At 38.7% G+C, this 26723-nt stretch overlaps 5 protein-coding genes and 1 long non-coding RNA gene across 11 annotated transcripts; 3 read left to right on the top strand and 3 right to left on the bottom strand.

Annotated features, from left to right (window-relative positions):
• The first annotated feature begins 104 nt into the window (after nt 1-104).
• On the top strand, nt 105-2778 carry LOC141814703 (cyclin-D2-1-like). 2 transcript variants are annotated; one of them, XM_074702640.1, is made up of 6 exons: nt 105-465; nt 556-642; nt 1200-1295; nt 1401-1602; nt 1684-1814; nt 1879-2778. In XM_074702640.1, the coding sequence occupies exons 1-6, from the start codon at nt 211-213 to the stop codon at nt 2032-2034; spliced, it is 927 nt and encodes a 308-aa protein (XP_074558741.1). In that variant the 5' UTR covers nt 105-210; the 3' UTR covers nt 2035-2778. The 2 variants fall into 2 exon arrangements, with proteins under 2 accessions (XP_074558741.1, XP_074558742.1); XM_074702641.1 differs by having other exon boundaries at nt 1684-1758; nt 1879-2030.
• Nucleotides 2779-3939: 1161 nt separating this feature from the next.
• On the bottom strand, nt 3940-12608 carry LOC141815068 (uncharacterized). 3 transcript variants are annotated; one of them, XM_074703035.1, is made up of 8 exons: nt 12540-12608; nt 12276-12433; nt 10369-10499; nt 9484-9565; nt 8892-9407; nt 7015-7095; nt 6301-6363; nt 3940-4229 (listed from the first exon to the last, which is right to left on the bottom strand). In XM_074703035.1, the coding sequence occupies exons 2-8, from the start codon at nt 12321-12323 to the stop codon at nt 4161-4163; spliced, it is 990 nt and encodes a 329-aa protein (XP_074559136.1). In that variant the 5' UTR covers nt 12324-12433; nt 12540-12608; the 3' UTR covers nt 3940-4160. The 3 variants fall into 3 exon arrangements, with proteins under 3 accessions (XP_074559136.1, XP_074559135.1, XP_074559137.1); XM_074703034.1 differs by lacking the exon at nt 12540-12608 and adding an exon at nt 10661-10756 and having other exon boundaries at nt 12276-12510; XM_074703036.1 differs by lacking the exons at nt 7015-7095; nt 12540-12608 and adding an exon at nt 10661-10756 and having other exon boundaries at nt 12276-12510.
• A 1743-nt stretch (nt 12609-14351) lies between these two features.
• Nucleotides 14352-18547, bottom strand: LOC141814824 (uncharacterized). 2 transcript variants are annotated; one of them, XM_074702774.1, is made up of 11 exons: nt 18357-18547; nt 17606-17928; nt 17006-17097; nt 16757-16859; nt 16273-16535; nt 16021-16152; nt 15812-15928; nt 15405-15551; nt 15118-15326; nt 14887-15040; nt 14352-14681 (listed from the first exon to the last, which is right to left on the bottom strand). In XM_074702774.1, exons 2-11 carry the CDS (start codon nt 17799-17801, stop codon nt 14463-14465), a joined length of 1632 nt encoding a protein of 543 aa, XP_074558875.1. In that variant the 5' UTR covers nt 17802-17928; nt 18357-18547; the 3' UTR covers nt 14352-14462. The 2 variants fall into 2 exon arrangements, with proteins under 2 accessions (XP_074558875.1, XP_074558876.1); XM_074702775.1 differs by lacking the exons at nt 17606-17928; nt 18357-18547 and having other exon boundaries at nt 14353-14681; nt 16757-16857; nt 17026-17069.
• A 445-nt stretch (nt 18548-18992) lies between these two features.
• On the bottom strand, nt 18993-21903 carry LOC141814587 (putative serine/threonine-protein kinase PBL17). Its single transcript, XM_074702526.1, has 6 exons — nt 21745-21903; nt 20654-20985; nt 20302-20437; nt 20015-20151; nt 19752-19875; nt 18993-19555 (listed from the first exon to the last, which is right to left on the bottom strand). The coding sequence occupies exons 1-6, from the start codon at nt 21806-21808 to the stop codon at nt 19113-19115; spliced, it is 1236 nt and encodes a 411-aa protein (XP_074558627.1). The 5' UTR covers nt 21809-21903; the 3' UTR covers nt 18993-19112.
• LOC141814588 (uncharacterized) lies at nt 20039-21222 on the top strand. The gene is made up of 3 exons (XR_012600495.1): nt 20039-20162; nt 20312-20398; nt 20483-21222. It is a non-coding gene; the product is annotated as an uncharacterized LOC141814588 (long non-coding RNA).
• A 665-nt stretch (nt 21904-22568) lies between the features above and the next one.
• LOC141815057 (uncharacterized) lies at nt 22569-26707 on the top strand. 2 transcript variants are annotated; one of them, XM_074703021.1, is made up of 6 exons: nt 22569-22789; nt 22903-23047; nt 23789-24049; nt 25005-25086; nt 25504-25697; nt 26248-26707. In XM_074703021.1, the coding sequence occupies exons 1-6, from the start codon at nt 22569-22571 to the stop codon at nt 26533-26535; spliced, it is 1191 nt and encodes a 396-aa protein (XP_074559122.1). In that variant the 3' UTR covers nt 26536-26707. The 2 variants fall into 2 exon arrangements, with proteins under 2 accessions (XP_074559122.1, XP_074559121.1); XM_074703020.1 differs by having other exon boundaries at nt 22569-22807; nt 22891-23047.
• The last annotated feature ends 16 nt before the right edge of the window (nt 26708-26723 follow it).

The raw sequence follows: 26723 nt of genomic DNA, 5'->3' as shown, positions 1-26723 counted from the left end.
TAGAGGTTAAATTGCAATAGTTCTGAGGGTGCAAATTGCAACTTTTCTGAATATATCGAGAAACAAAATCTCCTCCTGCAGTTCTTCTCCTTCCTCTTCTTCGTAGGCGCTGCGAGCTCTTCCTCTCCCTTGAGGGACATCTCCTTCTTCTGCATCTCTGTGGGGGCTTTCGGTGCTCCATCATGATGGTGAGGAAGCGATGAGGAGGCCATGCCGCTGGACGACGCCGCCTGCTGCGACCTGCTCTGCAGCGAGGACGCCAGCGAGCTCGCCGACGACAGCGGCGGCGAGGCCGCCGCTGCGTGTCTGCCATACTCCGCGTTCCCAGACTACTCGGACGAGTCCATCGCCGGGTTCATCGAGGCCGCCGCAGACTACTCCCCCGCCCGCGGCTACCCCGACCGCTTCCGCTCCAACTCTCTCGACTCCTCCGCTCGCCAAGAAGCCGTCGGTTGGATCCTCAAGGTTGGCTCTCTACCTTCCTCTCTCTCTTTGTTTCAGCGCACGTTGGATCGGTCACCGTCCTTTTGACGAATACTTCGTGTTCTCCTTCAGGTGCACTCGTACTACCATTTCCGTCCGCTGACGGCGTATCTTTCCGTGAACTACATGGATCGGTTTCTCTCTTCTCACCGTCTGCCTGTGAGTTGCTTTCTGTGATTAAAGTTGTGTGTTTTGTTTGAATGCTGAACAGATTTCAGTTCTTGTGATTCAAGCAGTGAGCCGAGAACTAAACTGTGACTATCTTTGTGCTTCAAAATGGGGATTTCCCCCATTTCTCCAAGAGAAAAATAGACAGTGTCCTTATGCTCCAGGCAAATAGAACGAGGGCTCTTTTGTGCTTATGGAGTGAATGCAAGATACAAGTTTTGATTTTGATCATTATGTTCCTTTCCCCATCTTTCTACTGCGAAGATTTTTTTGATAGAATGAAAGTGATCGTTTCCACTAGGCAAGGGGGGCTGCTTTATAAGACATGGAAGGTCCCTTTTGTATTAGATGAATAAAATAGGGGAGTAGTGGAGAGATGATAAGAGAATAAAAATCATATCATCCAACAACAACAACAACAACAACAAATGAACAAGATTGATTTCAGAACTGTATTGCTACTAGTGCTATAGAACTCTGTCATTATTGTACTTCTTTTGAGATAGGTGTGGTTAATATCGTATACTCAGATCATTCTATTTGTGCAGCAAAATGAATGGGCATTGCAACTTCTCTCTGTGGCATGCCTCTCTCTAGCAGCAAAGATGGAGGAGACATTGCTTCCATCTTTATTAGACTTGCAGGTAATTGATCAGATTTGAACAATGATGTATCGACATGCATTAAATTTATGTAAATGCCTGTTTGATCAATGACTATTTGCTACACTTTGTTTCGATATGGGGTAGGTTGAGGATGCAAAGTTCATTTTTGAGCCTCGGACCATTCTTAGAATGGAGCTTCTTGTGTTGACTGCATTGAATTGGAGGCTCCGATCAGTGACACCTTTCACTTTCATTGATTTCTTTGTACACAAGATTGACCCAGTAGGAAAATACACGCGATATTTGATTGCCTGGGCCACTGAAATTACACTCGCGACGATGAAAGGTCATGTAGTTATGATGATCTCATTAAGTATGATAAGGTCTATGTATTGTTCTTGCTAATCTGAAATATATGGTGTAGCAGATATACGTTTCCTGAGTCACTGCCCATCATCACTTGCAGCAGCTGCTATAATCCTGGCAACTAATGAGATTAAGGGTATGGATTCCATTAACGCAGAAACTGCAGCATCTTGGTGCATAGGATTGACTGAGGTATGAAGTTTGTGTGTTGAAAAAGATCCAAGGATACAATCTAATTACAATTTTCTTTCTCTAGGAAGGGATTACAAACTGCTATCAATCACTGGAGAAGGATATCATCAATAATTCAGAAATGTCACATATGGTACTTTCACAACTAAAAGTGGCCTCTTCTCCACCTAACAAAAGAAGGAAACTGAACGACTGTCTATGGGTGGACAATGGGCAGTAGAGCTGATAAAATCGAATAAAATTTTCCTTTTTCTTCAAGGGTTTTAGGAAGAACAGCCAAATGATGCTATGAGGTGTAGGATTTTTTTCTTCTTCTTCTTTTTGGGATTTGCAGATTCCTCATCATTTTTCAGAGTGGGGGAGGGGCTGGTCTGTGACAATGTGCCATTTTTTTGTTCTTTTTCTTGAAGTTCTTTCATTTGTGGGGCTTTGCTATTGATGCATGAGATACGGTAGCAAAGTGTTTCAGGTCCTCAAGGGAGGGGGATCTGATCTACCATTGTGGTAAAAAAAAAAAAAAGTGTGAAGGACAGTCTTGTTTGTGTAGGTTGTGGGTGTTACCAAATCAATGCCTGCATTGATTCCTGAATGAAGGACATCAGCTGGTGGGTCTTTTTACAGTCATGGTAAAAAGGAGATGGTGTTCACTGACTGCTGGTAACTTGTTCATGAGCAAGCAAGACTACAACCTGTCAAATTGACGCGGAGTCACGGTCGGCTGGACCGGCTGATCAGTATTCTCCTTGGCCTCTTATATTTGTTTACTGTGTGATCGTGAGCATTCATGCATGAAGTGTTCATATCGACCTGGAGGAAGGTGTCTGTTCATCATACTTCAGGCTACAGCCTATGGTTAAGGCTGCTATGCTAATCTTCTTTGTATAAAGGTCTTAGCGACCTTCTGAATGTTGTGTTATTCTAAACCAATAAGAAATTTACATCTCTTCTGGACTGTTCATGCAAATGGAGATTGAAATTGATGTGGATAATTTCAATGAGCAGAAACCACATGTGAGAGCTGAGGTTTGGTGAGGCTAGTGACAGATGCATTCCTCAGATGTAGACATCCACTAGAGGCAGTTGGCTGGCTAAGTTGGGTGACAACTTTCTTCCATTGGCACAAATTTTGAGACAAAAAAAAGGGATCACAAACAATGTCTTTATCGTTATGATAATCCATGAGTCAATATGCACAGTTTGAGTATGAGCAGTAGTATCACTGCCCTTTCTGCCATTGTAGCAGACATAGCACAATCTGAACAGGGATTAGGAATGGCATTAGTGAAACAGATAAAAGGAAGTTATATCCTACTTCAGATTAGTATTTTCCTTTTCATCCATAATCCATATCAGATTGATACCCTGTAATGTATTTTACATAGTGTTCAAATTTACAAAGGAAGTTTCTCTGGTACCAAGTGCTGGCTGGAGTACCAAACTTGCACACACTCACACACACACAGACACAGACACATTTACTAGTGTGCTAACAGAAAGAAGCACCCAACACACATGCTTTTCTTTTCCACTCTTTCCTCTGGCTCCACAGAGCAAAGGCTGCTTTCTTCTCATTATGCACCGTCTTCTTTTCCCCAAGTGAGGAATCCTATGAATAAGCCCAAAAGCCTATGACCCTTAATTCACTTCTCTCACTACAAGGAAAAGATCTGGTCTTGGGACTCCTTCTGGGGATGCTCGGCAAAGTTGGTGCCCATGGCCGTGGGCTGATGGTAAAGGGAAAGCTTTTAGCTTTTGCCACTGGCCTGCCTCTTTTCGTTGCAAACTCACTGTGTGCTTGAGTCAAAAGTCGGCATCATGGCAGAATATTTGGACATGGTGGTGGTGGTGGTGGTGGTGGTGGTGGTGGTGGTGGTGGTGGTGTTTTTAAAGGCTCAGTGTGTGCTTTGGGGGCATTCTTCAGATGAGCCCTTACCTATAGTTTGTTCTATGTGCATCGAAATTCGACTGCAAGTCTCTATAATGATCGCAAGTGTTATCAGTACTATTTGTTAGGATCTGCCTTCTCAAGCCACACACTTGTACAAAGCCTAATAACCTTTGGCATGAAGTCGTATAGTGGAATCTCTGTCTCGATAGAACATAGAACAAAGCATTGAAAAGAATGTACCAAATTACTTTCCTTACCTTGTAAATTATAGACATTGAGCACAATACAATTTTGAATAAGCTCTGAATTTCAGTTAGAAATGGATGAATAATCTCATCTGCAAAGAACAGATTTCAGAGAGAATTTGAAAAATAAGGCATAGTTCAGAATCCCACAGCTTAATGTGCTCAACTGGCATAAGGAACAACACAGCATCTAATGACTCTAATATCATCAAATCATCGTTGCTGTTGCTGTTGCTGTCTTGTATGAGATAAAACTGCAAGTAAGATTTTCTTCCGAGGACCCTAAAAGCAAAACCACTTAAACATCACAATCAGCAAGAAAAACAATTCAAAAATTTCACAATCTCTAGGGAAAAAGACTGAAAATTGAAGACGTTGTTAGGAGACAGGATATTAGTACTGTGGTTTATCTCAATGACAGTCCTCCAATGCACATAAATGCAACGTAACATCCAATCAATAGCATAAACAAGATTTAAAAGCAGCTAATTCAGCAAGATGCATATCAGTCGAATTAGCTGCTTCTGAATTCTAACACACAACAAAAAAGATATCCTATTGTAAACAAAGAATCCTCCGATGCAAATGGAGAGTTTTCAAATATCCTAGTATCCCATAAAGACAAGCCATGAGGCAACTCATAATTTCAACACCGAGTAAAAGGCAAAGGAACTCATATAGATCACTAGCTAGACTACGTACCCCTTTAATGGTCGATCAGGATAGAAAAACCAAACTAACAATTGTGCCGAAGATGACAATTAAGTTAGTTCTGTTAGAAGCAAGGCGGTGTTAATGCCATTTCAGAAATCTCATGAAAAATTAGGTACACCTTTAGGCTCCCATTTTCATTATCTCTAAATTCATTTTAAAAAATAATCTTGGCATATCTTTGACTGAGGATTAGAAGTGAAATACCATACAATAAATATCAAGGGGAAAATCCTTACTGTGCGTAGTAAAATACAAAGTCCTTTGTCCTTTTAGAAATGTGTAGTACTATCTTGCTAACATCACTTAGCTCATATAGATATCCCTTATTATATTGTAAATATTAAGTAGCCTCTCACCATCCTAATCTATCTTTCCATATTTTAGCCTTTTGTAGGCTACATATTTTGGTGTTTTGGAGTAAATATAAAAAACTTCATATGGTTACTACTCAATAGCCACCCCTTTGAAAGTAATCAATCATCCCGCTTGAGTGTACTATAATCACCATGGTAAAATTTGAAGTCACAGTCAAAAAATGATAGCAAACAACAGTACTTAAAGAACTGATAAGCAAATTAAAAATTTGTTTACTTTGATTGTGGATGGATGAAGAAAAAAGTGGATGGGTTGAGTTGGATGGTTCAGTGACAAGATGAAAGGAAAGTGATTCAGTGTTCCCATACTGTGTGCGCGTGTGTGTTTGCTTGAATGGATAGACCAGACAGATAAGAATCCTTCCTTGATCAGCCCAATTGATTAAATGATCAAAATGACAGCAATTAATAACTGACAGAAGATAGTAGGCATCCACCAGTCACCTAAGCTTTCAAGCTGGAAAATAGGAGGAGGTTTGTCCAATCAGCAACAAAAACAGCTGAGAGTTCCAGACATTTAATTTCTGAAGATCATTTAACTCTCTTAAATTGTGTTAATATTCTTTGGTCTCTCTCCAACTTTCACATCATTACCTTAATAAATGAACTAATCTACAGAAGAAAATCAATGTTCAAGAAGGTTCTCTCTCTCTACCTATCTAATTTGGAAGTTGGAGTATCATATTTTGTTGCTCTTGAGATGTGAAAACTACATGCCATAAGTTGTTACATTGAACTGATTTTTCCTCCATGTGTGATCTTTGTTAATTTAGAAAAACTCTATACATATTTGAGATGATGAATGGTAAACTATATATGCCCAAACAAAGTTCATACATGCTTCACTCAAGATAACCCAGTTGTATTCATTCACTCATTACATTTTGCTTCTAAACTTTTCTTCCCAAATTTCAAATCTAACTAGCTACAAGGTGGAATGTAAAAACAAAATAATGGTAATAATAAAAAAGATAGTGACATTTGACATACAAACTATGGAATACCAAAATATGCAGTTTAGTTAACTGCAACATCACCATTAGGGAAATTCTTTTTTATATAGAAATTGTTGTCCAAATGATGCAAATAGTTCATTTATGTTTTAGTTGGGCTCAAAAAATAATACCTATTGAATTGTAAATACGCAATAGTACGCACAATAAAAGGGACCTACTCATTCAACTTATCGAGTATACTCTAAAAAACGTTGTGCAAAATCTGGATACAGTGCCAGCAAGAAGATAGATCAAGAAATTTTAAAGTACCATAGGAATTCCCAATTCTTTGAGGTCATTGTCTCTCATCTGCCTCAATGCTGTCATATCCACCTGAAACCAGATGTAATATTGAGTAGAATAAGCCCAATGAATTAAGTTATTTCAATCTTAAGTTTCATTTCTAATGAAGAGTCACTTAAGGAACTTTCCACAATAAAATGTGTACCAAGAAATGGTTTAAATGTTAATATACAGTACCTGGTTATACTTGTGTTGGGACTAAAATACGAATAAGGTTTTATATTGCAAAACAATGCAATTAACTAAACAATTTAATTTACCCCAAAGAATGCAAAAAATCAATTTCAAAATGCTTAAATCAGCAAATGCTAGCATTATTAAGCTACATATAGATTCCATTTTAGCAAAAGCAGTCAACACATGAATATCAAAGAAATTCCAAGCCTCATTCAAGTAAATAAGATTTTCTTTGCATATACAGATATACCAAAATGACATTTAAAAGTGCTACACATGAAAGAAACTAAAAGTTAATTTGGTAATAAGACTTTCATGCAACCATTACATAGGGACTAAATTCTAATGTAGTACAACAAAGCAATCAAGAAAAGAATAGCGTCAATGAGTCATAATCATGAAGAAAATTTATCATCTTATTTAGCACCATTATTGCAAATAATCTAAACAACATCAAGTATGCACCATCATGAAGTACATTAAAAATTCAACACATGATAATACCTCTTCTGCCTGAAAAAGTATAGAATATTTTCCCAGACCCAGTGATTTTAGCATGTCACCAACTGTAAGAGGTTCCCCAGGCTGAAGAAAGCAAGTAGCATTTTATAAAGGAATGTTCGGCAATAATTATATAATCAGGCAATGTGCATAACATTATTGCAGAAGAGATTACTGCAGATTATTGTAGAGCTACTCTTGCTAGTCCTGACAGGTAAACTCCCTAATCAGTTAACAAAAAAAATCTTCACACTATGCACATATAGCAGATTAAGACTTGGTTTTCTTGGTGATAAAATAGAAGGGAGGACAAAGAGAAACAAACACAAAAATGCACACAAATCATGAATCGCTTATATAGTTATTTTCCCTCCCCCTTCTCTTACCCCTCCAAGATATGCATCCGTGTAAACTCAGTCTGAGGTGGAAAGCACAAGGACTTAATCATATGTCCCATATTCACCGAATCTCAGTAACTTGCATAAGAGTTGCCTGAGTTCACAAACTAAAATAAATAATGGAATGTAAAGGTAAATTTTGCAAACATTTAGCTATGACAAGCACCTTGATCCTGTAACTATGAATGTTATTGTGATAAAAAAAACTACTTTATCAACAATGGTGGGATTGTTTTACTACTGTACAAAGGCATCTCAGCTATAAATTCAGATGCATCAGGTTATATGGTGAAATGCACTGAGACACCTAAGCACAACTCCTTGACAACATGAAAAACTTAAAAATCTAGTAGGAAAGATGCTTTCTAATTTCTATGGTGCTTAACCAAGTACAAATTGTAGTGCCTTCACAAAAATTTCAAATATTAGAATCTATACCCGATGTAGTTTGTTGTTGAAAGTGTAAAAATAAGTGTTTAAAACGGTGCATGTAACAAATTTTGCATCATCAAGGCACATAAACCAACCGTCAGATATGGGTGGTTAAGATTTATACAGAAGCCGCTTAGGCATGTATCTAGACAAGCATAAGCTTTCTAGATATGCTACACACCAAAAAATCAAAGAACATGTATAGGGGAGAAATTTATCAAGTACAAATTGCATCGTGTTCACCAAGGTTTGAAGATATTACAATGTGTACTAAGATGTAGTTTGTTTACTAAAGTTAAAAAAAGAGGTTAAAGTGGTGCATATAACACATGTTTTGTGTTATCAAGGCACATAGATCGAGCCTTAGATATGGTTGTTAAGATTTTAAAAGAAGCAGCATAGGCATGTACCTAGACAAACATAAATTTTCTATATAGGTTAAAACTAGATATATCTAAAATTAATTATTGTATTTGGAATGTGTAGATAAAGAGTTAATACAAAATATCTAGATATATTTCAAAAGTTTAGGAAAGTTTGTGCATAAGATCAATGCAAACTATATAAATGGCCAGTTATGCAAAACTCTCCCATAATATTCAGCTATATTTAAATATTAACTCTAAAATTAATGATATTGTGGTCAGTAAAGCAGCTGGAGAAATTTTCAAAACTGTGTAGAGGTATGATGCAGAAAAAAGGTGTGGAGAGATACTAATGTAATGTAAAACATATTTCATATACTATTGGTTTTCAAAAGCCTTAACTTTCTGACAATAGATCAAATGCTGCATCCTGAAAGAGAATTTCAAATTTCATATTTATGGACCAAAAATAAGGGCACATTGAATCTTCAATCAGTCATAAAGCATGCAATATAGAGGGGTATATACTTGCTGTGTAGCCAGCAAGCTACTCAGCAAAAACTATACTAAACAATGTGAAATAATCAGTTAATCAGATTCAAATGTTTGGGGTTCTCATGGCAGAGATGGAAGTCAAATGAATATCAAAATAATGAGAAGCAATTCTTTGGGTTTAAAGACTTACCCCAACTTTACTTCTATGCACAATAGCTCCTGGTGCAGGAGTTCGAACTACTGGCCTTGCTGCATCAACAGGGTTAGTTTTGCTGATATAAGTAAGAGATCTAGAAGTGTCACCTACTAGAGAATTTGTCAGATAACTAGGTCTAGATGCATCTAGAGATCTCATCCCAGATGCATGTTGTAGTTCCCCATATCTTCTTGAATGAAACATACGTCTTGGAACATTGATGAGCCTATCTGGAGAGTTATTCCTTGGCTTATCCAAAGCTACTGAATAAGACTTTCTATGTGAATCCAATTCAAGCAAATCATCTGCACTTCTTGCATAAGGTATTCTTCTACCAAGGCTAGAGGCACTTGATTCTTTTGGCTGTTCTCTAGCATCAGATCTGTTTGAAGTATGTATACTATGAGACAGCCTTTCACGCAGGTCAATATCACGTCCTTCAGTAACGAGATGCCTTCTTCGAGATAAGTTTTTCTTTATAAGCTTCCACCTCAAATCATCTTTACCAACCTGACAGTCTTTACGCATTAATGTACCAATAAATGAGCACAAACAAAAATGAAGAAAAACAGTAGTTTACGAGTACATTTAAATAAGCACTAGATTCTATTTGCTCGCCCCTTGGCTTCTTATCAATGAATCTTTCAGCGTGACCTTCTGTCCTTTGACTGTAAAAAAGGAGAAAGAATATTACCAGAGCAATGCAATTTAAATGAAATTTGATGATTGAATAAAATAGATTAAAAATATCACATTGAAACATCAGAAACTTGTTTCATAAGCTTAGGTTCAAGAAACAACAATTTAGTTCATGAAGCATCCAATGCAAAGCTTGGATGTTAATAACCAAATTCCAAGTTGCAAAGTCTGTATGTGCTACAACCTCCAAACCCATAAACTTATAAAGAAAAATGTATGACCCCGTTTTAAGATAGTCTATTCGTTGAGGTTTAAAACATTAGTTCTGATGTCAACACTAAAACAACAAAAAACCAGAACAAATCGAAAGTAAAAAAAAAGAGTTATGCTCCTGAATTTCTGATGAAGCTAAGAGCAGAAAGGGTATAAACATTAGACATCATAACAACAATGTTATTCCTATTGCCAGCACAATTACTAATACAAACTTACAATCTTTAAAATCACAGGCACTGATGGCAAGGCTGAACTGAATAAAATATTAAAAATCAGAAAATTGATTATAAAAGACAGTGCAAAGAAGATAACAATAACCATGTACCCAAGAAGAAGCAATACTCAAGTATTTGATATCTGCTGACTAATATACACACAGATGTACATGCACACACATATACATGCACATATACACACACACACACATATATGAGGTATTCTTTATCTAAATATCTATTCCTCAAAAGGCACTTTTATCTAAGTGGACACGTTATTTTGTCCCAAAATCCTTTTAACACAATATTATTTCTTTAATAACTGAAAGAAAAGAGCAAACCGTTTGTTTTCATAATGACCGCCACATGAATTGGAATTGTTCATATTGCTCTCCAACCTTTCTCTCACTGATCGCTTGCCACCTAAGGTATACAAGTCATCATCAGACATAGGTCTTGCTCTCTTCACAACCTACAGATGAAAGAAAAGAAATCAAGTTAGCCAATCATAAATTGGTGGAAAGATTCATTAGATTGACACATGAAACTGAGAAACAGAGAAATAAAGTAGCAAGATAACTAATCTAATTCCTCATCATTATACAAATGACATGCCATTATTCACTTACTCACCTTTATACTGGCAACTTTCCCTGACTCAGCACAATGTGAGTATGAAAGACCAGACCCCTCCATTTATTCAATAAGTCCAATTGGGTAAACCTATAGCTTCAACAAGAACAAGAAAAAGATTTTGGTTATGCCCCTTACAAAGTGTGGAAGTGGAGGATGAGAAAAAAGGGTAGTGGAAGAGGAAGACAAAGATGGGGAGCACAAAAAGAGTTGCAAAGAGGAGACAGAGAAGTTAAAGAGGGGAGAATAAGTAGTATTTTCTTCAACAAATTTTTTTATGATGCCACTGTGGCATTCTTTGCCATCCTTTTTTGATGGGTAATAGTTTATATAATTTTAATGCTTTATTTATTTTTGCTTTTCGGGTATGAATTTGGTGTTTGTCTGGCCTAAGTACCACCTGTTCCATGTAATCATCCCTATGAAAGGCTTACCTACGAATTGAGAAAAAAAAAGCAGCACAGATAATGAAGAGATAGGCACCCCTTGCCTCATAATAGAACTATATGGTAGTTTACAGGATTGTACAAACCAAATAATATTAATTTGAGCCTGAGTATTTAAGGAAACATGATTCCTTGCCTACATGGGGCCCATTTCTAATCTGGCTAGCTTATGGAAAACTATAGAGCTCCTTCAGACTGAGATTGGAAAGTCAAAGAAAGCAATAAATGCATTTTGCATGATTTTCCAGGAGAATATTAATTGTTTTCTAATAGTTTAAACCTGAGTTTATTTCTCACAAAAGAAACTAAGGTATAGGAGTATTTAAATACTTAGAAAATACTAAAATATCAATCACTAGATTCATGCACCCAAACTCCCAAATAGACTTATCAGCAGTCACTTTGCTAATTGATGGTATAAAGGAAAATTCATCTTTAACAAATACAAATGATTTTTGTTCATTCACGTTGAATAAGCATATTTCCTTTCTTAAAGGGGAAAAAATGTATTACACCGCCAAACATTCAGCAGAACCATATTATAGGTTATTATGCTGTCGATTAAAAGGATATCAAAGCCTTCTCAACAAAGTGGCCAACGATGATTGCTACTAGCAGTAGCTCTCTGCAGAAAGAAAAACCTTAACAGCTAGTTTAACAATAGAACAAAACAATATGGACTTAAAGTTTACTTTACGCATAAGATGTTTGGAACACATGTAATAGAGATTATCTGACAAGCAAAAATATTCAGGAGAATGCAAATATGCATATCCATGTGGCTTAAGGTCAAATAATTATCATGCGCATGCAACCAACTTAGCTAAAACTTTAAATCAACACTTGGTAGGAAGTGTACGAAAGCCACTTTCCCTCACCAAGATTGAATCTTGTTACTAGTATCTGCATAACTGTCACCATTCAAATGAAATGAGAATTTTCTTTTGAGAAAAAAAAATCAAAAGATTATAACAAACTTCTCCATATCGCACATGAGACGAAAGACACCGCACTACCAACGGCAAGCAGAATCATTTACAACAAGACCGAAAGAACGACATTGCGCACGAGTTATTCGCTATCATCACTTGACCTCGCAATCTCAAAGCTGAAAGCAAGGCCCCCTGATGTAATGGCAGGGAGATGGAGACGGGAGAAGGGAGGTTTACCTGACCGCTTTGTCCCAGTGTAATCGTGACCTGGGACCGAGCAGACATCCTTCTGTTCTATGCTTACCCTTCCCTGTTCCTCCTCGACCACTGCTCTCCTTTCTTGGTCTACCCCTTTTCGGGCGGGTCGCGGGGAAGGACGAGAAATGGATCCTAACCTAAGAAACCAAGACGAGAATACATCAGGCTCTCGCTCTCGCCAAAGGCGGCGGAGAACGACGCGGGTTGCAGGAGGAGGCCGGGAAGAAGGGTCATCGGATTTACCTCAAGGATCGACCTCCCTCGGCAGGAAAGAAACGACGATGGGAGAGAAAAAAACTGAAGAAGAGAAATCTATTATTAGAATTTCCACTTTGGTACTCATAATTACACAATATATTACATCTCACCCATTCCACGAATTATGACGAAATTTTCAGGGGCAAAATATAGTTGCCCAAAATTTCAAGGGTTACATGTCAATATATCAGCCGAAATGAAATTTTATAATTATATATATATCTTTAAAAAATGATTATTAAGTGGCTTCCAAATTCTATCGTCGTTAAAAGTTTTAACACTCTTATTTATATAGAAATGTTACGCTGCGCGACGAGGAATTCGTGATCCATGCGTGACACTCGTGATCTATCGCCGTTGTCGCCGCCCTTGCTGCGCCGTTCAACCACCGCCCGTCGCTATCTCAAGCGCAATCGACGCGTCGCTTGCCGGCGCTCCATCCGACGTCGCCTGGATAGTGGTCGAAATCCGACGAAATTCAATCGAAAACAGGATCGACAGTGGCAGCGCCGTTTCCGGCTAAATCGCGATCGGAGACTAGCCGAGGAAGGACCAACGTGCGACGCTGGTCCTTCCTTGGCCAGTCTCCGATCACGATTCGGCCAGAATTCAACCCGATCGTCATCGACAGTCGTTGCGCAGTGGGGACAACTATTTCTGACTAAATTCGTCGGATTCCGATCGGAATCCGACACCAGCCGAAGCGCCGACGAGTGGCGCGTCGATCGACCAAGGCGGCAATTGGCGGTGGCCGGACGGCGCAGCGAGGGCGGTGGCCGCGACGGTGGATCAAGGAGTCGAGTACGGGTCGTGTACGGATTTACCGCGCAGGATAACAATCTCGCTTATTTATATTCATTAAATATATACAAATCAATCAAATAAATAATTTATTAAATTAAATAATCCATTGCTAAATAAATAAATAAAATATCAAAACCAAATTCACTAATCAACTAATTAAATAAAAATAAAAAAAAAACAACTTTGTAACCTATGCGATTCCTTATCCGCGTTGCCTGCTGGAAAGCGGCGTCACGTGCGGCATTTTGAAGAGATTCTTTGCGTTTCTTTTTTTGTTCTTACTTGTTTTATTTATTTATTCTAAATTTTTGATGAAGGAAGGCAGTCAAGAGTCGTTCACCTGCCCATTAATGCCGTGTTCCTGCCTCCATCGATGTCCTTTCCCAATCACCTTCCTCCTTCAATTCATTCCTCGCCAAAGTCAAACTAAGTTGGCTAGTCAAACAAGAAACATAACTGGAACATTCATTCTATAAATACAGAGTCAATCCCTTCTCCATTCTCTTGGGACGAACACCAGCACCAAACAAGAACAAGAAGAGAAGAGTTGATGGAGAGGAACAGTTCATTCGGGCTCTCGTGGGCTGACCAATGGGACTACAGTGGCGACCCGAGCCCGACCTCGCAAGGCAAGAACGGCGGCGGCGGCGGCGGCGGCGGCGGTAACAACATGAAGAAAGGCGTGGAGAAGACGAAGGCCATCACGTCGACAGGGCTCAGGAAAGTGAAGGAGGGCACTGCAAGCGGCTTGCAGTGGATCAAAGACAAGTACAGCAACAGAAAACACAAGAATTGAATTGAGTGAGCCTCGATGTTTAACTTCGCTGCTGTTGAGTTTGTTTATGGATTGTTAGAAGGTTGGAGATTGATTTTCATTCCATTTATTTTGTTAGATGAAATTGTTTCTGATAATAGATTACATGTATATGTGTTTTGTATGTGTTTGTATTAATTAAGAAATAGAAATTATTATCAACTTTGAGCCATCAACAGTATATCTTCACGTACAAGGATACAGAAAATACCAAAGGTACGACTGTACAATTAAGAACACAAAGAAGAAATAATGAAGTTGAAAGTTTAAAAAACAAACAAACAAAGATTTCACGCTCTTATCAAAAGTTGGTACAAATTTCCATTACTTTCCTCATTTACTCTCTTCAGTTTTTCAAAACTTCGTCTTCTTCCAATAAAATCTACACGTTTGAATGCCACAAAACCTTGTTCTACTGGCTCTTTGCTCGCATAAATTGATCTAAGTCGATCAGCATGCCTTGAGTCTGTGTGTATTGCAAGGTTGATCTCCTCCACCAACATGTTCTCCTGAATTCATAAACAACAACAAAAAGATACGAAAAAACTGAGTAAATATTCAAATTTTCAAAGAAAATTGCAATTAACAGAGTCGATAGTTTAATGTAACTGCTGTTGCAAGCTTATATTTGCACAACTTTGAAATTCTAGAGTTCGAAGTTGTATGCACAAGGTTTAAAATTGAAGTCACAACGGAAAAGAGGAACTCTTTTACCTGATAAAAGTCGTATATATGCTCCAAAATTTGAATACGAGTAAATCCATGATTGCTGAAAAACGATCTCGATGAAGGACCTAATTCCCCAAAGCGATCCAGTGGGAAGAGTATTGTAAGGAAATGGCATTTTAAGATGACCTCCCTCTTCTCACTGAAACCACATGGATGATATAGAGTCAGTTATTGCAACCAAATTTAAGAGAAAGGATGATAAATTCTCGCGACTACCTTTCTCTTAGGACTCGCGAGAAGTTTTCTGAGGAAGCTTCAGAATTGCCACCATCGCCTGAAAAACAAGATGGATGGTGCTCAGATACATCTTCAATCCAAGAGGATTCTGTGTAGATACGGGCAGATGATGTCGGTTCAGATATCGTCCAGCAGATGGACTCCAAAAGAATGCTGGGGGTGATTGGATGAATTGAAACCTGGCACGACTGGTTTCAAGAAAAATGACAATAAGTGCAAATTCATCATAGGGGATTCTAACATAATGATAAATAAAGTGTTTTTACTTGCATACGACGAGTGCGACGATTCCTTACACCCAATTTTGCCAACTCAACAGTCTTTAGCCTTTCTTCAATGTTCACGTTGACACCATGTGGAAGAGAGTAACTGTACTTCAAAGCAACTGGATGTGGACTTTCGCCAAAGCTAACCTAAAGGAGTTAATATTTATAAAATCATTGTGTAGAGTCGACGTTGTTTCTATCAATATGATTATAACTATATCTTGGAAAACCTAAATTTACTATAGGAATGAATTCAAAAGCACAAAAAAAAAGTTTGTAGTTTGAAAAAATTAGTATTGAAGTAGAACTCTGAAGAACTCATATAACTGAGGTGTCATACTTTGACATTAAATTTCAAGACCTGAAAGTTCAAAGACAGGACAAACTTAGAAGGGAAACCTGAATACCTTTCCAGCAACTTGATCACTCTCAAGAATCATGTTCGTCTGCTCAGCGAGGTCAGAAGACAAATGTACAAGCCTTTGTATGCACTTCTCTTTTGTTGTTTTCAGTATCCATAGTGGCTGACACAGCATTGTAAACAGATTAGGTAATAAATGAGCCATTTTATGTAGGAGTATCAGATAGAGGGGGAGAGAGGCATAACAAAACTTACAGATACAATGTTATTAGCAAGACCGATGTATCTCCGGATAGAAGGACCTTCACAGACAATATGACTTGCATGGCAACCAATAAACCAGTTGTCCAAAAGAGTAGCACCTTCTCTAGTAACTGCCTCAACAACCTATAATAAGTTAATAAATAACTTATGTCCAAAACTTCAATTGCCAGTATGCTCTAAGATTGATAAAGTGACAAGTATTATAAACACAAAATTATACTTACACAGAGTCCCCTCTATTACCTTTTCCTTCATATCATCTGAAACTTTTGGATCAATATAGACAAAACTGTTGGAAAAAACAGGTCCACCAAAAGTTTGTTGCTTGTTGGGAGACTTTACTGGAGTTCGCCAACCTCTACCCAATGATTTGTCATCTTCAAAAGCAGGACTTGGGAGAAAAGACTTTTCACTGCCAGGAACCCCAACAATTCGATTTAATTCCCCTGAAGGCAAGCCATTCTCTCCAATACTTTTTACACTATAAAGAGTCTCACTCAGCCTCGCTGTAGTAGGAAGCAACAAAAACTATAAGGGTTTTTTTGAGCAGTCACCTATAATCACAGGGACATAACTAAGAATATATGGCATAAGGACTAGTGGGAAAAATTGAGTACTTTTAAAATCAAAGCATTAGCACTAGTACGAAACAATGAGTACTTTAACAATCAATTCTCAAATGACACATTTTTAGTTTACATCCAATAGCAAAGCAATATTTGCTTACTGTTTCTCTTTACACTGTCCACAAACCACCCTAAAGTAACAACGAAAAGACCACTCTTTGATCCATGCTGCATAGCACGGTCAACTTTTCTTCCAATAGAGCTGTATTATAGTCAAGGGACAACAGAATCAAAAGATTGTCATTATAGTTGTCCAAATACATTTGATAAATAAATTTAAAATGGAACAGGAAACCTAGTGTAAACGAGAACTCAGGTGAAATTGAAACAATTCAACTATTTAAGGATATCTGCACGACTAGATGGGTACATTGAGGATTCAAACTTGCACTGTACTGACCACCAAGTCTGTGAGTTGCTGCCATGACTTCTTTTCTTGCTTCTGTCACAGAAATAATAGAGAGAGATATAGGATGAATAAGTTTGCAGTTAAAAACTCTCATTTTCAGGAGCATGTCATAACATGGATAATTAAAGGTGAATCAAAACAACCATACTCTTAACCAAAGTTAAATGAAATTAGGAACAATGAGCTGATAAAATCCCAAAAACTTATCAGTTTGCTTTCATCAATGATATTACTTTATCCTATTTACTATGAAGAAAGAATACACTACATGAATGTATTCAAATTTCAAAATACAAACTGATACCTACTTATCTTCACAAGCATACCATTACTCCTGATTAGTTCAAACATAAAAAAAAAAAGATTGTGTCAAGCTTCAAAATCATTTTGCAGTAAAGTGGTCTTCATATAGTGAACAGATGATGCGATCGTGATTTGTGCACTAATCACAAAGCTAACGTAAAGATGAGATTGGATACTATTTTTAAGGGGGAAAAATTGTAGAAGATGTTTACAAGAAGAAGAATAATTTCATTAGCACCTTTGGAGAGGCCAGTAACACAAATAACGAGACCGGTGAAAGGACCCCGTGGCAAAGGAAGAGTTGGCTCAGAAAGTGATGAAGCAGGAGAAGCCATCACCATGAATTTTAGACTATTTGGAAGCAAGGTCGAAGAACCAACGAAGAGCCTTGAACAGCCCTTGCTGCTGATCACCTCTACGTTACCGCCACTCATAATAATGAAAATTTCCTCTTCGACATAGCCAACAAATAGTTGAGTTGAAGTCTACTGTGAAAAACTTGATCTCTTAAAGCCACGTAAAATTGGCTTCAATATGCTGCACACAATTTACCATTCAGCGCTGCACAAAAAGTAAAGCGATGGATTTGTTAGAAATTCAGTAAAATTCATCCCGCCGTTAATTTTTTCTTACAAAAAAGGAAAAAAAAATGTTAAACTTTCACCATCACCTTTCTTCACAAGTCAAGAAAAGAAATTTTTTTACTATCACACAAAAAACAAAATTTCCACCTGAAGGCAGAAAAAGGACCAGTTCAGTCCGCCAAATTGACTGAGGAAGACGATAACTAGAGGCCGAGAAGAAATCAATAAGTGAAAAAATGAGTTCCTCCACTAGTTGCAGAATCCAAAGGCACATACAGCCTCGAAACCACCGAAAACGAACTCAACTCACTCCGGAAACAACCTAATCCACCAATCGACTCTATAAAACATGAAGGGCACTCGAAAGGACGACACGATTATCGGAAAAGCTGAAGAAGCCGGTACCTGCCACCGACGAGAGGAAAATCGCGATCAAGATCCGGAAATGATGAGGCCAAAGGAATTGAGGGCCTCGGAAGGGGGGAAAGGGAGGGCGGTTGGAGGTCGCTGCTTTCGAGGATTAAAGGCGTCTCCTCGTCGAAGCGAAGACTTCCGCTGCTCCAACGCCGTGGCTTATGGAGAAAGCAGCAAGGTTTCGCTTTCGAGGGCGAGAGAGGTTTTAAATGCAGGAAGAAGAAAGGTTTTAATTTAAATGGTGTCCTCCGTCGTTACTCATTACTGTAACTCTCACTCATTTCTGGTGTCGAGCCGTACACAGGAAACAGCAGCACTACGAATGGCAGTCGTCCTCCTTTTGCTCAACCGATCCACACTCTGCACAGTCGACGGCATTCATGGGTTCAGCGGGCGTTGACGAGACCCACCGAAAGCGACTGGCGGAGCCTCGATTGCTTCGCCGCTGGGAAAAGAAATGTTGTTGTCACTTGAGATGATGATGAAGATGATGATGAACGAAGATGGGCGTGCAGAACGCTGTCGATCTGACAAACGCAGGAGCTGATGATTATCAAGAAGGGCAAAAATTAGGGTTTTCGTCGTCAAGGGCAAAAAATTTGATGAAGATTTCGCTTGATCTCTATAATTTCAGTTCCATTTTATTTCACTCTCTAGAATCAAGGCTGGAAGATGAGATATTTGGAGGGAAAATTGGTTACAATTCTATTGCTTTCTCCTCCGCCCTGCTGTGCGACGTTTGGGACCTCATGGCTGAAGACCTCCGTCACCTGGAGGGTTGCTCGTCCTCCTGCCATGCTCCGCCGACTCTCTCTTCTTCTCCGTCCCCACCGCGGCGTCCTCGTGAACTTTCGGTGCGGCGGCGATGCGGAGGGCGGACTGCTCGCGGTCGAGCAAGTCGGCGAGGATGGTTACGGCCTCGCTCATGTGGGGACGCACCTTGGGGTTTTGGCTGAGGCAGTCGTAGGCGAGGCGGGACAGTTTGAGGAGGATCTCAGCTGTGTACTGCCCGTCCACCCGGGGGTCGATGATCTGGAACAGCTTGTTGCTGCGGAGGAGGAGGGGCCGGGCCCAGTCGACGAGGTTGTGCTCCCGCCTCGGCCGGCTGTCGTCCAATGTTTTCCGGCCGATGAGCAGCTCCAGCAGCACCACCCCGAAACCGTACACGTCGCTCTTCGCCGTCAGATGGCCTGTGCCACAGTAGAAAAAACTACGGCGATTCAGAGGTTTCCAAGTTCATATTTTTGCTTCACACACACACACAAAACATTAAATTTTATCATATAAACCATAAAATCAAAGATTTTGATGAATTTGTGATACTGTCCGTAGAGATTTCTACAGAGAACCTTCAAGGTTCTTAAATGCTTGGAAGTTCTTGCTTACCCGTCAGTATATACTCTGGAGCTGCATAGCCGTAAGTTCCCATGACTCTGGTCGACACATGTGTCTGCTCTCCAATAGGACCCTCCTTCGCAAGCCCAAAGTCTGAAAGCTTTCCATTGTGCTCCTGCGTCAAGTGAAAGCTTCTACTTATTCGACATAGTTAAGAACACTGGATCAGTTCGAAAATAAGAAACTTAACAGAGCAATATCTCTTGGGTTCAATTGGCATGACAGAGTTTAGAAAGTGATGACAGGGAACAAACCGCATCGAGCAAGATGTTTGATGTCTTGAAATCACGATAGATGATGGGTTGTTTAGCTCCATGAAGAAAGGCAAGCCCTTTTGCAGCATCCAAAGCGATTTTGATCCGAGTCAACCATGGCAAGACGATGGAGCCTCCTGGTAGTGAAGTAAGTAATTCACAATAATAAGCAATTAAAATGTAGAAAATTTTAGCAAAATGGCTACAATTTCATGCCCTAAAATACCAAATAGAGAACAGCAAAGTGAGCTTCTGAGTAACAAGAATAGGTTGATTAATTGGCATACTTGTGAATAGGTGATGTTCTAAGCTTCCACCGGCCATGTACTCATATACAAGAAGTCTATGTTCATCCTGACAGCAGTAGCCAAAAAGCTTCACGAGGTTTGGATGACTAAAATTCCCAAGATAGTTGACTTCTGCCTGACAAGTAAGTAACAAGCTGATAAACTTTGAACTTTCTAACAGATCATTCAAGTCGAAGTTTGCAAGTTCTGCATTAGCTCAAGAGGAAAAAGGAAATACTTGACAGTTCCTGTATGAAAACCTTAAAGAATGAAAAATGTAATCCTCCTTAATGTCTCCAATGTTCATAACAAGTCATGGAGAAAAGTATATTTTGGAAAGAATGGTGGTTACCTGCCATTCCTTGTCTCCTTGGAGTCCTTCTGGATTAAGCTCTTTAACAGCCACTTGAGTATACGGAAAACCTGGCTTTATATGACGATCTATAGCACCTTTATATACAAACCCAAACCCTCCCTCACCGAGTATATGATCCGAACGAAAATTCTTGGTAGCCAATTTCAGCTGATTATATGTAAATATTTGAACATTCCGATGGCCAGACATATGACTAAAGTCTTCCACATCTTTGACTGGCACAGGCAATGGAAGAGGACTGCTGGTCATCTCTGAATCTTTCTGTTCTCTGATAGGGGACCGTGAGAAGGAAGGTTTACCAATTTGAGCTGAGGAGTATTTCACATGATGTTAGTGGCACGAGATAACATCTACCCAAAGCCAAGAAATGATCAAAGTATCAAAGTTAGCACCACTCATAATGTCAATCTACTTTCTTCTCAAAAAGAAAGTATAATCAGTTTTCTTTTACAAGCTTGAATTTGTAGTAAACATGAATGCATGCTCAGTGGTTGGTTCTTGCAATGTACTACATTTATGTTAACCAATAAAAGTAGCTTGTTCCTTCAAAGATAGAGTTCAATATCTAAAGCGTGAAGGTCAAACTAAATTCATCAAATTACTTTGTTTTTGTTTGTTTGTTTGTTTGTACCAACTACCTACATATGAACTTCGTCAAGTCATGCAAGTGAAGCCTATTTCTTCTAAGAACATGAGCATGGCAGGGAATTACAGACAAAAGCAGAATCCAACACACTTTTCTTCGTTTCAAAACAATTTATCAAATCCAAATGAAGCGTTTGCAATGCACGTGAATCCATGCAAGTGATGCTTAGAGCTTTTCTCAGGTATTTGCTTCAATAATCAGCCCTTGGGACAGAATTCGAAATGGCACATTTTAAAAATCTAAATCGCCGGTCATCAATTCTTAGCATGAGGGGCAATTTCTAATATACCTCCGGAACCAGCATTAATTCCCCGATCGGGGACGCCATTTCGAAGCTGATCACGCTGAAGAAACCTCGCAATCGACGGACAAATACCAAAAAAACAGGCCTTTTCATTTGGGGAAGAAGGTCGGAAATCACCTGTTTCTTTTGCCGGATCGTCCAGTTTGGATCGTCTTAACCTACAGCAAAGACAGTTCCCCATGTGTTTCTCCCTGCCTCCCTCTCCCTTCCCCCGGAAGGAGAGAGATAGAGAGCACTTCAGCGCCTGCCACCCATCCGCCCGAGGCTCGATCCTCGTCGTTCCTTATCCGAGGAAGAATAGCAAGTGCCGTCAAAGTCTTCGGATCGCCGGGGGCGACGCGAGGGAAGGGGGAAAAGGAGAAGAAGGGATGCGAAACGGGTGGGTGCCGCGTTTCGCGTTCTCTTGTTTCTCTTGCGCCTCTTTCGCCGTTTCATTCTATTTCTAGAATGAGGATGAGAAAGAGCAGGCGATGGAACCACGTCACATTTAATATGAAATTTTGAATTCTCTAAAGTGATAATAATAATTTTATCAAATTTTAAAATCTCGTCATTTGTATTGCAAATGTTAATATTGCCATTTTTAATTTAATAAAAGTATTTTTTTTAATGATAAATTTCAATTAGCATATCCCTAAGAAAATTTTCTATTAGACCACACAGTAACCACCGTCCAGCATCCTTTGATTGTGCACCCAGTGACCAATAGACGTCCAACATTTTTTGATTGCAAATTTTTTTTTTTAAAATATATCATAGTTGAAGATTGAATCACAGGTTCTTACTGCGGCATCAAACCCTGATGACTAATAAAGACATTTAAGAAAGCATAAAAACTTGGGGTGTGAGGTAAATAAATAAATAAAATGCAGTAATAAAGTATTTTTTCTGGACCGAGATGAATAAAACCTCGCAAGGAAGTTCACGGCTTCGGGAATTAGATGGCGCGATCCGAAACCCTTCGGTCCTATTTCCGGGCTTCCGCCTTCGATTCGGGAGAGATATGGCCGGAAAGCGCCGGCGGCGGGTGGGCCACGGCGATCGTCACGCTGCTACTTGTCTCCTGGCAGCTCCTCCGGCTCTTCTATTCCCGGCGAATCCAGAGGGCCTCCTGCGCTCAGGGTTCATTGATAGCGAGCTCAGGAGGCGGTTCTTCATCGGGGTTTGCCCTCCATCTCCAGTTGGGTTTTTCCGTTTTGATGTCGATTTCAGTGCTCAAAAAGAGATTTTTTTTTTCTTCCCGGTTATGTAAACTCGGTGTAGATCTTGTTGCAGGGTATCTGAAATCATATCCGATGCTGATTTGAGAGATTTGATGATTAGCTTGGACAGCAATCTTGAAGGGGACGATAGATGGGAACATGTGATTGACAGAAGCAATGATCTTGTATCTTACAAAGCCAAGTGCTACAGGCTAAAAGTATGGCCGATTTGTGCATAAATAGTTTTTTTCTTCTGTTTTTGTTATAGTTTTTTCGGTTAGTCATCTCCTTGTTATAATTGTTATTATCGATTAATTCAGTCGCCCACATCAGATACTATCATAACACAGTCTTTAGAAATTAACATAGGATCTAATAAATTTTCTTTTGCTGCTTTTTCCCACGCTCTAGTATCTTAACATCAGAATTTTCTCCCTGCTTCTCATACTTGTTTTTCATTTGCCCAAAATAATGTTGTTAGTGCATTCTTCTTCTTTTTTATGCTATATTTTAAAGTTTTTCTTTCTTCTTAAATTATCAGTAAGATATATCTTTTTTTTTTTTTTGTTTCTGTTCCTAGTGAAATTTTGTTTATTCTGTTTAATATCAATGGATGATATCACTGTAGCATTTTTAATCAACTTATTAACTTTTATCTTGAATGACTATTGGGTGATATAGAATAGCACCATTATATTTTCTGATTTTACATGTATTACTTACACTTTTGTAAATTAGGCTTAAACCCTTGCATTCTACAGTTCAGTATTATATTTGTTGGAGGTTATAGTGCTCCTTAAACCTGAGTCCGCTATTCTCCAAAAAAAAAGGAATTTCCCCCTTGATTTAGACCTTGACCTCTGAGGTTGTAGTAGAAAATATACGAAGATGAAGAAGAAAATTAATTCATAACTTCAAGGAAATGCTTCCTTCTGACTATTATTCTCTTATTTTGCCAGGATGAGCCATTGAAATATCATAGTGTTACAACATTTGAGAACTGTTCCACGGAACTTCTTAGAGATTTCTACATGGATAATGAGTACAGAAAAGTGTGGGACAGGATTTTAATCCAGCATAAGCAGCTACAGGTAGATGAGGATAGTGGAATAGAGATTGGGTGTTCTTTGAAGAAGTTCCCTCTTCTTACACCAAGAGAATATGTGTTAGCATGGCGAATCTGGGAAGGAAAGGACAAAACCTTCTATTGTCTCATTAAGGTAAGCAGTCTTTTTTTTTTGTCATGCACTTCCTTGAATTTTTCTGAAGTTTATGAGCACTGTATGTCTTTCTTTTCCTTTTACTGCAAGTTTCCCTTTGATATGAATTTAGAGTAAGAAATACAGCTTGTCACTTAAGGCCTGCAGTCTACTTTGTATTTATGAATTAGATTTGGATGAATAATTGTTAGTTTGATGAGAAAAATATAGATATTGTTATAATATGAGATAACTGAACATGCACTGCACATCAAGGCCTCTTCTTACTCTGATAATCCAATTTATTGTGTGCAGTGTTTTCCAAATATGTTGATCAGGCCAGTAATATCTTCTATTTCCAAATTTGTTGGGGTGTTGGTTCAATGGGGGGAAAAACAAGATATTATATCAGAAACGTGAAACAGTTAATGACTAAAAATTGTACTTTGCAATGGCTGCTGTCTTATTCTAATAGATGACTTCAGCATACAGACATATAATGTTATTCTATTTATTTGATAATGTGGGTAGCATTAGCAGTCTACCTTATAATAGATTATCACCGATGATAAACATAAAACAGCAGGTCAAAATAAATAGAGATAAGGAGAAATGCAGCTTCAAATGTTATATTTTAAGTAAGTAATGATACTGCAGTGCGTGCTCTTTGATGCAACTCTATAGACACTTTTCATTTTTCTGTTTGGACTCCAACGTATCCTAAGTTCAACTTCAAAATTTAATTAAGTCTGACGTGACTTATAAGTATCCAATGGCCTTTAACTAAGAGGCGTTCAGACTTTTTCTATGCAAGCTGTGCTCGGTCACTTAAGGACTGTTGTCTTTCAGATACAGCAATTGAATATGATCGACCAAACATTGCAGCTTGATTTCATGCTATACTGAAATTTTCTCTTATTCATTGTAACACTCCAATGTTGTTTTCTATAACAATTATCTATCATGACCTTTGTAGGAATGTGAGCATCCTCTAGCTCCACGTCAAAAGAAATATGTACGAGTTCGTTTTTATAGATCAGGTTGGCGTATAAGACAAGGCAAGCAAGTTATATATTTGAAATTTATGTTACTGCCTTTTTTAGCATGTTTAGTACCTCTGCTGCTACTATTTTCTTTCATTATTTACTGAAAGATTTTCTTTTTTGTCAAATTTATTTAGTGGAAGATTTTGTTTGACTAGGTCTTGTCTTTAATCCATACTATTAGAAGCCATCTCATTTGCTCAATTAAACCCTTTCTGTCCCCAGTTAAAAACCATCTTGGCAGGAATGATTTTTTATTAAGTTTATACGGGATAACATTTGGCACTCAGCAATCAGTTTTTTCCAACTTCTGCTTGAGTCTAATGTTACTTTCTACATCAAAGAGTTCATGACCAAACATGCTATTTTTATTTCTTTATTTTTGTTGGCATCTTTGATCAAAGTCTTGATATGTGAAGCTTTCTGTTGCAGTTCCTGGTAGGGACGCCTGTGAGATAACAGTGGTGCATCAAGAAGATGCCGGCCTCAACGTTGAGATGGCAAAACTGACATTCGCCAAAGGAATATGGAGCTTTGTGTGTAAGACAAACAGTGCATTGCGTGGCTATTCCTCTCATCCTAGTCGCTCAGTATTGGTCCCTGCTCTTCTTAGACTTATTAAGAAGGTAAGCATTATTAGCTGCTGTGCTTAAAATGGTCTAACTCTAAACAGTTTAGATTGTCATTTAGTCATCAGAAAAGGAAAATTGTGAGAAAGCATAGATCTACTAAAGATTGCTGCCTTCATTTGTCTCTTTCTTGCCTGTGTTGCTTCTGAACAACCAAGTGATTTGTCTTCAAACTAAATGCAAGTTTCTTCATAATCTCTAGTTTTACTGTAGTAATATTGATTATACTACTAATCAATATCGTGCAATAAATTCATCATCCTCTGTTAAATCCTGGATAAATTACTTATTATGCCTTCCCTATTACAATCCGGATACATCTAATTTACCTCCATTTAACTTGACTGCCTGACTAGGAAGCTGGAATGAAAGTTCACAAAATGTTTCTCTGCTTGTCCAATTCTTGTCACTTATGCCAATGTTCTACTGATATCAACATCAGCACTGAATTTAGATTTTTTGCATTTGTGAATTCTTTCCTTGTTCAACTGATGCACTGATGAACTTACCAAAGAGATCCACTGATATGCATCATCTCCTTTCTCAGGTGCCATCAGATTTAGAGCCCAGCGACGAGACTCGCATCCAGGAAACTAGACAAAGCGAGGTGGACATTCCGAAAACGAAATCGATAAGCACATCGACAAAGTGGATAGCAAATGGACTTTTGGTTGCTGGTGGCATCATCTTCCTTTCGCGAGGCCGTGGCACTCTTGGCGCCCAGCTAGCTGCTGTGTGCATGTTGAATAAGTTCAGGCATCATGGAGCAGAGTCGGACCAAGTCGATCACACCAGACCCAGACCAGATAGGCGTAAAGCTCAACATGTAGGTTAAGTTTCACCGATCGGAAATCACCCCTTTTCCGGCCGATCTAACTCCAGCCTTGCCAGTATGAGGCAACTAACTAACTGCTCTAGATTTCAGTTGTTTAACCTTCATGTATTCTCTCTGTAAAATCACCATCCCTATTCGTTTTGCATAATGTACAGGTTAGGCTTTCTCTTAATGGTACATCAGCTAAA

This window comes from Curcuma longa, chromosome 21 (genome assembly GCF_044706935.1).
Source record: "Curcuma longa cultivar G26 ecotype Majalengka, Jawa Barat chromosome 21, ITB_CL_G26_1.1, whole genome shotgun sequence".
Taxonomy (NCBI): domain Eukaryota; kingdom Viridiplantae; phylum Streptophyta; class Magnoliopsida; order Zingiberales; family Zingiberaceae; genus Curcuma; species Curcuma longa.
The sequence above is the reverse complement of the archived record's forward strand: the minus strand, read 5'-3'. Positions and strand labels throughout refer to the sequence as shown.

Coding starts and splice junctions, on each gene's coding strand:
- LOC141814824 (XM_074702774.1), bottom strand. CDS start 17,801: ATGAGTGGCGGTAACGTAGAGGTGATCAGCAGCAAGGGCTGTTCAAGG. Junction 16,860..17,005: donor GTACCCATCTAGTCGTGCAG/ATATCCTTAAAT, acceptor TGACTATAATAC/AGCTCTATTGGAAGAAAAGT. Junction 16,153..16,272: donor CAGATGATATGAAGGAAAAG/GTAATAGAGGGG, acceptor AACTTATTATAG/GTTGTTGAGGCAGTTACTAG.
- LOC141814703 (XM_074702640.1), top strand. CDS start 211: ATGCCGCTGGACGACGCCGCCTGCTGCGACCTGCTCTGCAGCGAGGAC. Junction 1,296..1,400: donor CATCTTTATTAGACTTGCAG/GTAATTGATCAG, acceptor GATATGGGGTAG/GTTGAGGATGCAAAGTTCAT. Junction 1,603..1,683: donor TACACTCGCGACGATGAAAG/GTCATGTAGTTA, acceptor ATGGTGTAGCAG/ATATACGTTTCCTGAGTCAC.
- LOC141815057 (XM_074703020.1), top strand. CDS start 22,569: ATGGCGCGATCCGAAACCCTTCGGTCCTATTTCCGGGCTTCCGCCTTC. Junction 22,808..22,890: donor GGGTTTGCCCTCCATCTCCA/GTTGGGTTTTTC, acceptor AACTCGGTGTAG/ATCTTGTTGCAGGGTATCTG. Junction 25,698..26,247: donor TTCTTAGACTTATTAAGAAG/GTAAGCATTATT, acceptor CTCCTTTCTCAG/GTGCCATCAGATTTAGAGCC.
- LOC141815068 (XM_074703034.1), bottom strand. CDS start 10,723: ATGGAGGGGTCTGGTCTTTCATACTCACATTGTGCTGAGTCAGGGAAA. Junction 9,408..9,483: donor AATCTAGTGCTTATTTAAAT/GTACTCGTAAAC, acceptor AAAGACTGTCAG/GTTGGTAAAGATGATTTGAG. Junction 4,230..6,300: donor AAGAATTGGGAATTCCTATG/GTACTTTAAAAT, acceptor TTTTGCTTTTAG/GGTCCTCGGAAGAAAATCTT.
- LOC141814587 (XM_074702526.1), bottom strand. CDS start 21,808: ATGGGGAACTGTCTTTGCTGTAGGTTAAGACGATCCAAACTGGACGAT. Junction 20,152..20,301: donor AGAACATCACCTATTCACAA/GTATGCCAATTA, acceptor CTTCACTACCAG/GAGGCTCCATCGTCTTGCCA. Junction 19,876..20,014: donor CAAACATCTTGCTCGATGCG/GTTTGTTCCCTG, acceptor CACTTGACGCAG/GAGCACAATGGAAAGCTTTC.